Source organism: Lampetra planeri, chromosome 13 (genome assembly GCF_965212315.1).
Source record: "Lampetra planeri chromosome 13, kcLamPlan1.2.h2, whole genome shotgun sequence".
In the NCBI taxonomy this organism is placed as follows: Eukaryota; Metazoa; Chordata; class Hyperoartia; order Petromyzontiformes; family Petromyzontidae; genus Lampetra; species Lampetra planeri.
In genome coordinates, this window is record NC_136119.1 from 3929440 (window position 1) to 3942693 (window position 13254).

At 42.1% G+C, this 13254-nt stretch overlaps 1 protein-coding gene across 3 annotated transcripts in view; it reads right to left on the bottom strand.

The window, feature by feature from the left end:
- CEP120 (centrosomal protein 120) overlaps positions 1 to 9464 on the bottom strand; it is a 35992-nt gene extending 26528 nt beyond the window's left edge. For 2 of the 3 annotated variants that reach the window (XM_078599900.1, XM_078599898.1), the window contains exons 1-4: positions 8813 to 9464; positions 6504 to 6660; positions 2465 to 2576; positions 748 to 883 (exon numbers count right to left, since the gene is read on the bottom strand). In XM_078599900.1, the coding sequence (XP_078456026.1) occupies positions 748 to 883; positions 2465 to 2576; positions 6504 to 6660; positions 8813 to 8864 (457 nt within the window). In that variant the 5' untranslated portion in view covers positions 8865 to 9464. The remainder of the gene's footprint in view (positions 1 to 747; positions 884 to 2464; positions 2577 to 6503; positions 6661 to 8812) is intronic. The other variant, XM_078599899.1, reaches the window with a different exon arrangement.
- Between the last annotated feature and the right edge of the window lie 3790 nt (positions 9465 to 13254).

The following is a 13254-nucleotide window of genomic DNA, read 5'->3' on the forward strand; positions in this document are numbered from 1 at the left end:
CCCACTAGGGCTGGTACTACACCCCGTGTACAGGGTGTACACACAACAGTAGACATCCCGCCGTGGCCTCGCAAGCACGGCACCACACATTGACATTCCCAGTCACTACAAATGTAATATTAATTGTTATATATAACCTGAATGTATTCCTTTACTTAGTGAACATAAAAAACCATGACAATGGCATTTCCTTCAGCAGATGCTCCTGGAAAGCTCTGTAAAAGCCAACATGATCTGATGCAGGCCTGCCAGGGTTCAATCCAAGACTATCTCGTTTTAATTGACATTTTGCCACAGCACTACCTCTTTTTATGTATTTATTTTTTATTACTGAAAGAACCAATAATAAGTCTACATTATAGACTGCCAGTACGCTCACTCAGGTTAAGAACCAGGCTACAGTCTACATTATAGACTGCCAGTATGCTCACCGAGGTTAAGAACCAGGCTACAGTCAACATTATAGACTACCAATACACTCACCAAACTTAATAACCAGGCTAGTCTTCATTATAAATTGCCAGTACTCACTCGGATTAAGAACCAGGCTACAGTCTACATCAGTGTTTTTCTTTTTTTAAATTCAATTTATTTTATTCTTATTTTCTATGTACGTGACTTTACTGAAAAAAATCACCATGTGAAATACTTCACCTACATGACGATGGGCAAAAAGGGCAGCCCACGGTGGCAAAGCATGAAGGGCGGGAATTGTTGGTATGCACACTGCTAATACAGTTCACATACCGTCTCTCGGTGGAGCGTCTCTGGCCCGGAATGCGTCTGGCTGTGCTTTTGAGTCGTTTTCCAGCAGCACCCCAATCCGGAGCTCTGGACGTGTCTTGGCATACTTGCTGCTCAATAGTGGGTACCACTTGGGTGGCTAAAAATATTTAAATAAATATTAACTGGCAGCACATTCTACCCACTATAACATACGTTTTCAAGAAACGTGATCATTTAGCAAAGAGCAATGGAAGGTAAAATTGAAAAGTGCACAAAATACATGGACAGATGCATGCTGGGAATTACAATGAGAGATGGGAGGAGGAATGCATGGATTAGAGAACTTGGCGCAGGTTAAAGACAATTCATACTGCGAATAAAAATAAGTGGGTTTGGACAGGACACATCATGGCTGAAAGGGAAAATAGCAATGGTCAATAGTGAAAGATGTGATAGCCAAGGAATGGAATGTGTATGAAAGTACACCCACTGAGGAGATGGAAAGGTGGATTTTTACATCTCTGCATCATGAAAAACAATGGCAGCTTAGAGAGGCCTTCATCTGACAGTGGATTAACTATGGTTGATGATGATATTGGAAGTGATTAAAATTATTTACAGCAATTCACTTGTTTGCCTCTATATTAAACGGAAATGCTTTACAAGTAAATTATTTCCTCTAAATAAAAAAAGAAATCATGGACAGCGGCACCAGTTGTCAGACTAATAAAGAGTCCCTGTAAAAACAGAATGAACAATGCATGGTATTCTGTTCTTGGCTTTGGCATGAAAAGATAAATTGGTAGCCCGTACCTACAACAAAAATGGCAAAAAACTTAAATTTATAGGAGCAGTTTTTCTGGAACAGATTGTGCTAAAAAAAAAAAACACCTTGAACAATTATAAATTATACTATAGTCATTCAAAAATGTTAATGTAATGGTATACCCTTCATTTATCCAAGAACTGTCAAGACTCTTTCAAGGTCCTGCAATGTGATGTTTGGCCAATTTCACTTGTGAATATTTGGTACATGGGAGGAAAGTAGAATATCTGGAGGAAACCCTAACGCATATGAGACGGTAACACTCAAAGTTCAACAGAGAGACTCAATAATTAACTGCTGTACCTGCATATATTGCACACCTCATAGCTTAAGCCTGCAACTCCTGATTTTTCCAGCTAGTCTCCAAATCCAAGTAATAAACAGGCTTAACCGTGTTTCGCTTTTGAAATCTGACAAGATCAGGTGCATTGCAGGGTAAATTGGTCACAGGCAAATTTAGCTTTGATTGTTGCATGGCACAAACTTCAATTCACTCAATATTTCTGAGATCCTATATTGCCTAAAGTATTTACATAAATGTTGCGCATGAGGTCTGTCAATTACTTTTACAATTCTTTCAGTAATGTATAAACAGTTTATAGTAGCCTTTTACTTGCCACAGATTAAAACCTGGACATTGTTCTTCTCATGCAAATCCAAACTATAATTCTGTAAAAATAATCATTTACAGTCACTTGTCAATCCACTGTTGGATGAAAGCCTCCCCACTCTGTGTCAGTCATGGGGTTTGTTGACCATACTTCACCATGCACAAGTTGGTGAAGGGGGGAGACCTGAGGACACATTCAGATATTACTCACTTCCCAATTTTAGCCGTGGCCTGGAATTGAACTCAGGTGGTTGGATTCATAATGCAGCGCACTAACCACTGCAACACAATAAGGCTCTTACCGTCGGCTTTTCTTGAACGGACCTAAGATCAAGGACCACGTAGCCAACCGGCTCCTTTGCAGATGGGGAATCCACGGCGAAGCACTGCAGCTTGATCGGAGTCCTCTGCAGCCTGGAAAAAGGATATTAAATGTGCCATTGTTCCGCAAATAAAAAACAAGCAGAAAAGTAGCTTAAATCATAAATTTCATAGAAGTGAAAAAAAATAATGTTGACATCGATTGCATTTGTTTTCACAGTTGTAGCTATGCAGGTCTGGTAGGACTGCATGTTTTTCGGTCCTTGATGTCTGACGTTTCGCTCCAGTAGGAAATGGAGATGCTCCCAGCATGGGGGGTGAAGTGTTGGATATAATGCCAAACATGTGGTACAACTCAAAAAGAAATAGGACATCACGAGTTATATTTCAATGGTATAACTAGTAAGGGTGGAATGATTCATCCCCTCCATCTCTCGGTGACTCCATACATTGTTGTGATTTCGGGTCATGAAATTAATTGTAATTCAAGAATCCAATTTTTTTTTACAATGCAGAGAATGGCATCACCTCCAATGGCTTAAGGGGCCACGTGAACCAGTTAAATATTACGTATGTGAATAACAATCAATTTCTGTGCAATTCTATGCACATATTGCAGGCTTAAACAATAGCACATAATCAATACATCTTTGTATTTTTCCAACCCTCATAAATACTTTGTAAAAATAACCACTAAAATAAACGTGGTGACTATGATCACAGTATTGAATAACCCTCTTTCTGAAGCAAGCCTCGTTCCAGGAACGTCAAGGTGTGATCATCCTTCACGTAGACGAGAAGCCTGGTGCAAGTGGGCAGCAGCTGATGGAAAAGAGTAATTGCAAGAAGTGATGCTGGAGTATAATGTGATGGATGTAGGTATTTAAAAAAAAAACGATGCTAATATCAAGTCGCTTGCCTATAATACTAATCCTAACCACTATCCCTACTGCTCAAGCCTGGGAATAGTTGTTACATTTACTGGTTTACACTGCAACTTCGGCTCAAATCATCCATCATTTCAGGTACACCAAGGAATACAGCCCAGCTCTTTCGGGAAGCCCCCCGTTGTGGGATTGCAGGCTGTTCAACTGCTCGCCATGATTAGCCCTGGGCCGAACTCAGACACTAGTGAGCCTTGTTCACCGCGATGTGGTTTAACCAGCTGTCTGTTGGAGGAGGCAGATCCCCATGGGATTATAGGGCTCGGAGAGGTGAGTGGGGTGGGGGGTCACATGGGATTGGTGCACAGCTGTGACGTATAGATTAATAGAGAATCTCAATGTACAGGCATACCACCTATAGCGCTCAGGATGCATTCTTGAGAATCAGGATACTATATAGGAAACAGCGCTATACGAGGTCATTATAACATGGTTCCAATGGAAATGCGTTCCCGACCGCCACATTTTACCTATGGGCGATATATGAGGGCTTCATTGGGGTATCAATAATAGCCATAATAATGATACTGTACACATGATATATGTGTAGAGGAGTAGTGGGTGACGTCACGTCACGCTCGCCTCCCGAGGGAGTGGCGTCGCAGGGAGTGACGTCAGGCGGACCTTGGGGGACGGTGACGTCATGTCCCACGGTGGTATTTAAGGGGAGTCCTGTGACGTAAGCGGGGTCGTCGGGAGAGCCGGAAGGAGAGAGAGTGAAAGTTGGGACCCGGGGTAGGAGAACCTAACACGGGGCTAAGGGTGGCTGCTTCACCCGGCCGGCCGAAGTTGGTTTACCCCTCGGCCGGTGCAGTGGGAAGAGCCCGAGACATGCCGGAGTGGTAGGTTTCCCAGTACCCTACCCCCAGGGAGTTATAGGCTAGTGGAGTCCCTTGTTAGGCGTAAGCCCGTAACAACTGTTAGGCGTGAGCCAGTCGTAAACTGCACCGCAACATATGTATGAAAGAATTTTATAAATAAAAACTATTTATTTTATTGATGACATAAAAGTACAAAAAGTTATGTACTGAGGAGTGCATTCAGTCAGAGCTTGTGTAAGATTAACCACCGTCTGTTAAAAACACATGTTCCGCGGGAAGATATACAGTACTAAAAAATGGGATTACTCGATCCATCGATCGCCAATGCATTTATGCAGTGATTAACCCTCGATGAATCAATACTCTAACGTGGCTGTTGGATCGACTTTGAGCAGAATTTAAACAATTGACACCTCGATTCAGGTACCACAAGACCACATATGGTTAATGACAAGCCCCTATGGGGCAATGCCGCACCTGCTTTCTTCCATATAAGGATTGATCCGCACAGGGATTTTACTCCAGGACAAAGAGCGTTATAACGAAACAGCGTCATATGCATGCAATGGGTGCTAACTGAAAAGGATGTGATGGAGATATGCATAATTGGAATTACATTGAGACACAGAAAGAGGAACACACGGATTAGAGGACATGCAACAGTTGGTCTGGGATTCCACACAACTCCGTGCTTGTTTGTTTATAAGTCCATTGTCTCTCCTCCGTCCGCTATGGGCAGGAATTCCACACAACTCTCTCCTTGCTATCTACCCCAACCCCCCCCCTCTCTCTCTGCCCCCCCCCCCCTCTCTATTTAAGGACACAGAGGCATTGTCTCTCTGTCTGTCTATGTTGTGTCTCTCTCTGTGTGTCTCTCTCTGTGTCTCTATCTGCTTGTGTGTATGTCTGTGTCTCCGTGTCTGTGTTTTGTCTCTCTCTCAAATTTAGAAATCTTTGGAAGAACGTAATCAACCAGGTAGAGTGTTGACTGTTGTGTTAGCCGACTTTCTGTGTTGTATTGCATTATATTCTTAAGTTTACTATGTTTGTTTTCTCATTCATTCTTACCTGATGATGATTGCTTGTGTTGCAATCGAAACGTCGTATTCTATTATTATTTTATTTACTTTCTTTCTACGTGACTTTACCGAAATAACCAAAGAGTAATTCCCGCAGTCACGAAAGCTTCGAATCTAGTTTGGATACATCATGTTTACCATTTACAAAAGTGATGAGACTTGTGCAGGATGTGTCGTTAGAAGGGATGATGGCTGGTGATCAAGACTAATATCAGTGACAGCAATGGACGGAACGGGCCCAAGAGGATAACTACTCCCGAGATGTAGTGATGAAATTATCTCGTGTGCAGGAGCTAGAGAGGTTGTTTCATCGCAGGACCATGACAGATAGTGACGGCTTGGGGAGGTGTTTATTCATCATTGGATTCAACATCGCTGATGATAATGACTATGTTATTGAAAGGCTGGGATGATTCAAGGCACTGGTCTGACTTGCTACCCACTTTTACCTTTATCTGGGCTAGCAGCTATAAAAACACAGGGTAATCAATTTATAAATACCTCACAAATAAGCTTGGGTGAAATGAATGCGAATACTAATTTGTATTTCAAATTCTCTACATGTCACCGACGAGTATCAATAAACATATGACATCTGTCAATATTCTTTCAGATATGGAGCCATCACTTTCACAATATTCAGTCAACTGTTGATAAGAGGCTGGGTCATTTGAAATCAATACGGTATCTATAAATTCATCACCCAGTACCGTATTGTGACATCTTAAGTACGACTTTGTAATCTCAATTTTTATTTTTTATTTTACCAGGTAAGGCCCACTGAGCTACATAGCTCTTTTTCAGAAGCAAGTTGACCACAAATGATCACTCAACTTAGTGGCTTATCTTGTGGAAATGTATTGCAGCCATATACTCCAAACATGTGTTTCTAAATGTGGAAAACCTGCAGGACCCTAAGAACAATCCACACGACCACGCGGAAAACATGAACACTCCAAATATACAGGTGTCAGAGCCGGGATCACCCCCACGACCTCCTGTATAAGAGTCAGTTAACATCTCGCCACAGTAGGTTAATAGCCAAAGGACAACCTTAGAGGAAGCTCAAGGGTTGTATTGAGTTATATTATGATTCTAAAACGCACTAATTTAATTATAAAACGTACAACATGATGGTGGGACAAAAGGCGAGGTGTTTGGAGGTACTCTCTGTACCTGTGTTGGTGCAGCGACTTGCGGTCCAGCTCCCAGGCGAGCTCGGTGGCGAACTCGGGCTGCTCCAAGTGCTCAACGGGGTCTGTGAAGAGGCTCTCGCCATCGAACCTGGCCTCCACCACGAGCTGGTGCCGCAGACGCTTGGGAAAGCGGCGCCCTTGGATGGGGCAGGGTAGGGAAGAGAGGAAGGGCATGGGAAGGGCACAGGCAGGGAGAAGAGCAACGGTGGGTTATGGTAGAGGGCCCAGCACGGTTGGCTAATGTATGGTGCGAAAACACATTCCTGCGGAGGGAGCTGGTAGGAACGTTGGGTTGCCCGGTCAATGGCCAGGGTCAACGGCGGCGTGGTGTATTCCGCAAATATGCCCGACTGTGAGGGCGGGCACAAGCCGGCGTGAATAGGCTAAACGTTGAGTTTTATAAGGGCACCACGGGGTGACCAGCCCCTCCCCACCCAGCCCCACCCCTCCAAACCCCCACACAGCCCCACCCTCCCCACCCAGCCCCTCCCCACCCTCCCAACCAAGCCCCTCCCCACCCTCCCCACCCAGCACGACGGACGGACACAATAATCCCCTGTGGGCTGGCGTAACCAGGAGGTTCCAACCAGTATAAGTTATATATACAGTAGACAGCAGACGTGCATCACTCATTGAGACCCAATTCAGCATCAATAAGCATTGCATGTATTTGCTTAAAACAAATTCAGTTTCCTTCCTTGAACAAATGATGCCAAGTCAAATTGGTCTGTGATATCAGTAGGCTGATGAACTAAAACATATCTGTATTATGTGTGGCATGAGAACGTAGTTGTGCTTGTATACGATTTCTTTGTGGGTCACTTTTTAAAGTTTTCAAATCGTAGTTATCGTGTAGACAGTTTAGTTTGGTCACTATTTTTATTTACAGCACTCTACAGTATATGCAATGTATTGTTCTGGACTTTTTCAATCCACCGCTGAACTAAGGGCTCCCCACGTATTTCAGCTATACTTCAAGCATGCTGGTGAAGGGTTATGTATTTGGTTTAACACGTAGGCTTTCGCGACGAATATCATCCATAATTCAGGTTTTTTTTTGTGGTAATATCGCGTAAATATAAATGTGTCGTTAAACCCGCCACCACCTGACACAGCAATTAGTAAGGTTTGTCACGTAAACAGAACATGTCAATTCGTCACTAGTACAGCACTAACCGGTGTGTTGGAGAGACAAGCCACAACATTTACAAACTGAGGACGACGTTTCGCCAGTAATTACAACTAGCTTCATAAGGCGACAGCCAGATTTGTGGAGAAGTCTTACCGTTTCGTTCCTTAACGACACATTTATATATTTACGCGATCTAGCCCAAAAACCTCTATTATGGATATTTGTCGCGAAAGCCTACGTGTTAAACTGTACTGTACGTGTAAAATCGTCCAGTATACAATACAACCATTTATACATTGTGTGGTTTTTACCGTGGCCGCTATTCATGGCCCGAGAATAAACGTTTCAGCCCCTTCTATATTCATGGCTTTAAATAAGAACGTCATGCATTAAGACCGCATTGCTCAACTAAATACTATAACCGGTCTCTTAAAAAGCATCGTCATTCAAAGAAAACCGTTGTATATTTTTGTTTTAAAGATACACTCAACTCTATAACATCGTAATTTTGCACTTATTGTGTCAATTTGATGACCTATATTTATTAGCAGGTAAAGAGCCCAATGATACGATAACTTTTGTATCTTGTTCCAGGGAGCCCTGGGCTTAAATAAGCAAAGCACATCAAAGTCCGTGTACTGTATAAACAAACTTTCAAAAACTATTTTTTAAACTCTAGATTTGAAGCTTTCGTAACTGCAAGGATTCATACTCTTTGTTTTTTTCGGTAGTCACGTTTTCATTGAATTACAATTTTTACATACGTGACTTTACCGAAAAAAAACAAAGGGTACTTTTTAAACGTTTCATCACCATTACAATTAACGTCATACATAATAACAGATTTGTCAAAAGCATTTAACAAAACACTATGCACAGTATGCGTTAAATGTCTTTAAACAATTAAACCAGAATACGGACAAAAACAGTATTCGTATATCCGTTCACATAACATTTAAAATGTTTGTCTGCGTAAGTTCACCATGTAACATTACATTGTATACAATTTACACGTAACAGTTGAACTGAATTGTTCAACTAAGAATGTACGTTTAACTTCTTTCGCACCGTACGTAGCCAACCGCGCTTATCGGAGGTGCGGGATGGAGAAGAGAGGACAAGGAACATCACTAAACACACACGAGGACATCATCTACCTTCCAAGATGGACAGGACGATGAGCAGCTGGTCAGGTCTGGAGGAGCTCATTTCTCTTGAGACCTGTCAACATAAAGGTGGAGTTGAGAGGTGTATGTATGTACGTATGCGTGTGTTGAACTTCTTTCACACCGTACACAGCCAACCGTGATAATCGGTTGTCTGCGCGATCGGAGGTGGGGGCGAGGTAGAATGAGGAGAAAGGAAAACAATTTGGATTAAATAAAAGCAGCGAAGGGCTAAAATAAAAAGAGAATTAACAGCATTCAGAGCAAAGTGGTGGAAATATGAAAAGGGGGGGATGCTGGAGGAGGGGTGAATGAGTAAAGTGAAGCAATAGACACGTGAGTGAGAAGTAAAGCGTCAATACGAGTGAAGATTGAAGCAGCGACGGCGTGAGATCGAATGAGTGAACGGCATCAGCAGCAGAACACACGACTCGAGGCGAATTCAGAGGCGACTACGCAGGAGAGCAAATAGGTTGTGGCGAAGATGTGCACGGCAGGAGTTGAAGACTAACGAGGCGTGAAGAGGAGAAAGGAGGTAAAAAAATAAATTCAAGAGGCAGCAAAAGGTAGCGGACTGCCACTGCTTGAGCTTGCGGAGGCCTTCCCGCCAGTGGTGGCGCGCAGCGTTCAAACCAGGAAGCGGAAGTCGAGCCCCGGACTCTACCAACTCGCGCCCACCTCGCGGGGGGGTTGGAGGTGGAGGGGAGTGAGAGAGGACCGGGGAATGGGGGGGAGTGGTGAAGCTGTTGAGGTGTCAGTTTTGTTGCCAGATAAAAGGGTAAAAAAACAATTATCATATTTTTTCTTCTGGCAAATGAGGTTCCAATGGTGTAAATGCTTACCCCGAGCTCTCATACTCTGATGGTGCATTGTCTTTGAGTTGTGCGCCTTTTGGTGTCATCTGGTCCAACACCATGTGAGACTAGGCTCTAAGGAAAGCTCTCTCGGGTGTGGACCAATCAACTTCAAGGAAAGTGCATACATTATCAGAGTTATGTTTTTTGTTTGCATTACGACTGCAGGTATTGTGGTCTATGCAAACATGACGCTTTGTAAAAAAAAGGTGTCAGTTTTGTTGCCAGATAAAAGGGTAAAAAAACAATTATATTTTTTCTTCTGGCAAATGAGGTTCCAATGGTGCTGTTGAGGTTCGTCACTGATGAGACACTGAATCAGAATCTGAATATTTCTTTAATACGGGAGGAGTCCGATGAGTTGTGAAGTTATTTTATTCGTAGATGTCCAGTAAGGGCGGGTTAGGACGTTACAACAACGAATGTGATACAAAACACAATAGACTGCAGTGCATATTATAGCAAAGGTAAACGTCAGTTAAAAAAAACTCCAAATTGAAACTAAACTTACTTTTGTTTATCTTACCAGCTAAAGCCCACTGAACTTTCATCTCATTTTTCGGAAGCGACCTGACGACAAATTAGGTGTCGAGACCGATACAGAATTTATTGTTTTGAACAAATGCTGCTGATATGCACGTCGAGAATGCCCTGTGGCTAATGGGATTGTGCCAAAAAACATACTTTGACCTTTTTGTACGTGCAGAGGACAGATATGTGAAGGGAGGCCCATTAATTGTCTGCGTAAGTTTACCATTGTGAATACGGGGAACGCTTGCCAATTCTTTTATTGCGTCTGGCAATACTGAATGTTCAGGAGGTGAATGCCAATGTTGAGGTCTAACAGTCGCATTAGGGCTTCAGGAAAGAGAGTTCATGTAGTTTTGCTATTACTCCGTTGAAGGAGCAAAGAATAGTGGTTTACTATATATGGCCCAAAGTAGCATTGCAAATAACATTTGGTAATCCAATTATGGATCAGCATTTGTTTAAAACTAAACAATTTTCTTTTTTCCCGCGTAAGGCCCACTGAACAATATAGCTTTTTGAGAAGCGACATGGCCACAAATGATAGCTCAGCGAAGTGGCTTATCATGTGGAAATGTATGCAACCAAATACTCTAAATACATGTTTCTCAATGTTGAGGGAAAAAACGGAGGACCCAAAGAAAAATCCACGTGACCACGGGGAGAGAGAGACATGCAAATTCCAAATGTACAGGTGTCAAGGTCGGGTTCAAACCCACGACCTCCTTCATACCAGGTGGGGAAGTGAACATGACAAGCCAGAAAAGTACAAGTGGCTGGAGTGGTTGCTTTGTTGTCCCATTGCTGATTTTGACATCACACCACCAGTGTACTTCTTTTAGACTAACATCTATACGCTGAACTCCACTGTGTCTCCACATGTTTTTGTTTTTTGTTTGTTGCGGTTGCACCCGATTCAAGAGCCGAATGGCTCACAGGGCTATACCTAATAAATGAACTTGAACTTGAACATAATAAACAATGTTTAGTCCATTAGCCTATGCAGTTTTGGCTTTCCAGACTCGTATTGTCCGGCAACATTTGTTGAATAAGCATCGCTGATGATGACATCCAGAAGGTTGAAATCAGTCTAGGGATTTGCTTGCTTAAATGCTGCTTGATATTATTGGTTGGAAAGCCAATAGGCAGCATAATTGACTAACACATGTCATTGTATGTGGAGATGCAGAACGGATTTCTGCTGTATATACAGTACTGTAAGTACATATAATACTGCCATGGATTTTATAGAGGAGAGCGTCATTGATGCACAACATTATTTATCAGGAGGGTCCTGCTACATTACTATATTAGGCCAATTCCATTAAAGTGACATGATATAGGAAACCGGAGTACCAATAGAAATCCATATATACGAGGGATTAGCACTCAAAGCTCTGCACAGACTGATTCAATCCATTGCTGTGCTGCATATCTGTTCACCATTGCTTTTCCTAAGCTTCTGTTAGTAACATAGCCTTGATGTGTATGTAACAATGAATATAACAACCTTGGTGGTGAGTGATATCTGAACTAGTCCAGTGCATCCCCTATGTCGACTCGGCCTTAAATGAGTACCTGGTCTGGTGTGTTAACCATCAGCACTGGGGAGACAAAGGTGATGTAGGACACACAACAGCACTTGCCCCAAGCCTGTTAAACGTTGTACGGGACACCTTTGTCTTTGTATTCCTGTGTACATGCAAATTGTTTACGTTATTCATCGAGAAGATCTGCAACTACAGTACAGTATTCACGAAAGGGTAATCTCAAGTCAGCAAAAGGACAATAGTACAAATACATGTCGTTTTACAGTATAATATTGAATCTGAAAATAAAGGGATATTTTGATCCATCAGCCTTCGGGCTTTGCAGATAAATGTTTCCCAGTAAAATGTGGCCCAATTTCAACTCTGGATCTCACCCGCAGTGTGACGTTACACAAATACGGGGTTGACAGTTGTTACATTGCTGGATCGCCAGAGATGACGGCAGTGGATTGAACATGGTTGATGATCATTAACCTCCAAGCTATATTGCATTGTGTTGGCAGTGATTGTAATGTTTTGAACATCATACTCAACAATATGAACCGAAAATACGTCGGTATTCTATATAACCACACATATCTACATGCAATAGACATGAATATATAATCGCTGTTCAAACGCCAAGATTTAAAAACACACAAAAATGTGCATTTAATTTACAAAAACTCTCAGCCTTGTCAAGCTCACCAGCTCAAAGAACTGATGTGACCATTTTCTCATTTAGACCACCAACTAAATTTGAAAAAAAATGTGGCCATCCCAATTGGGTAGCAATGAAACAAAGACACAAATGTCGACTAGTTTCGCTTTCACTAGGACTCATCAGTAAATTCATCAAAGTTCACTGCTGCCATCTGCTTCAGAGAGACAAATAATATGTGCCTCCCAGCAGAATGCCTGTTTAAACTCCCCGCCATGCCAAAGATGAAGTCGAATAATCGAATTGATGATTGGTGGAGAAATGACAGTGTAACAAAAATATATTCTTTTTGTTCCTGGGTAGTGTTATTTTCTAATTGCTTAAGCCTCAAAAGTACAGAAAATGGCTAGTATTCCCCACAAACTTTGCTTTTGTGTCCAGGACAGTGATATTTTGAAATGTACCTATTTTCAAAGAGAAAACGTGTGCATTTGTGTCATACCTTCACATAAAGTCCTGGTCACAAAAGCAAGGTTTGTGGAGAATAATAGCCATTTTTTTACTTTTAAGGCATAAGCAATTAGAAAATAACACTTACTACACAGGAACAAAAATCGTGTTACATAGTGTAATCAATTATACATTTGAACAATTTAATATTCTACCTACAGTACTTGTTTACCATTTTCTCTATTTTACACTCCTATCGTTATTTGTATTGTTTGCTGTTGTAACTTGCTGACCCGCCCATACTGGACATCTGTGAAAAAGAGCTTCATAGCTCATCGGATTCCTCCTCCGGTCTAAATGTAGGTTCTGATAAAGATGCATCCCCCAGATTGGCACCATCATTTAAATTGG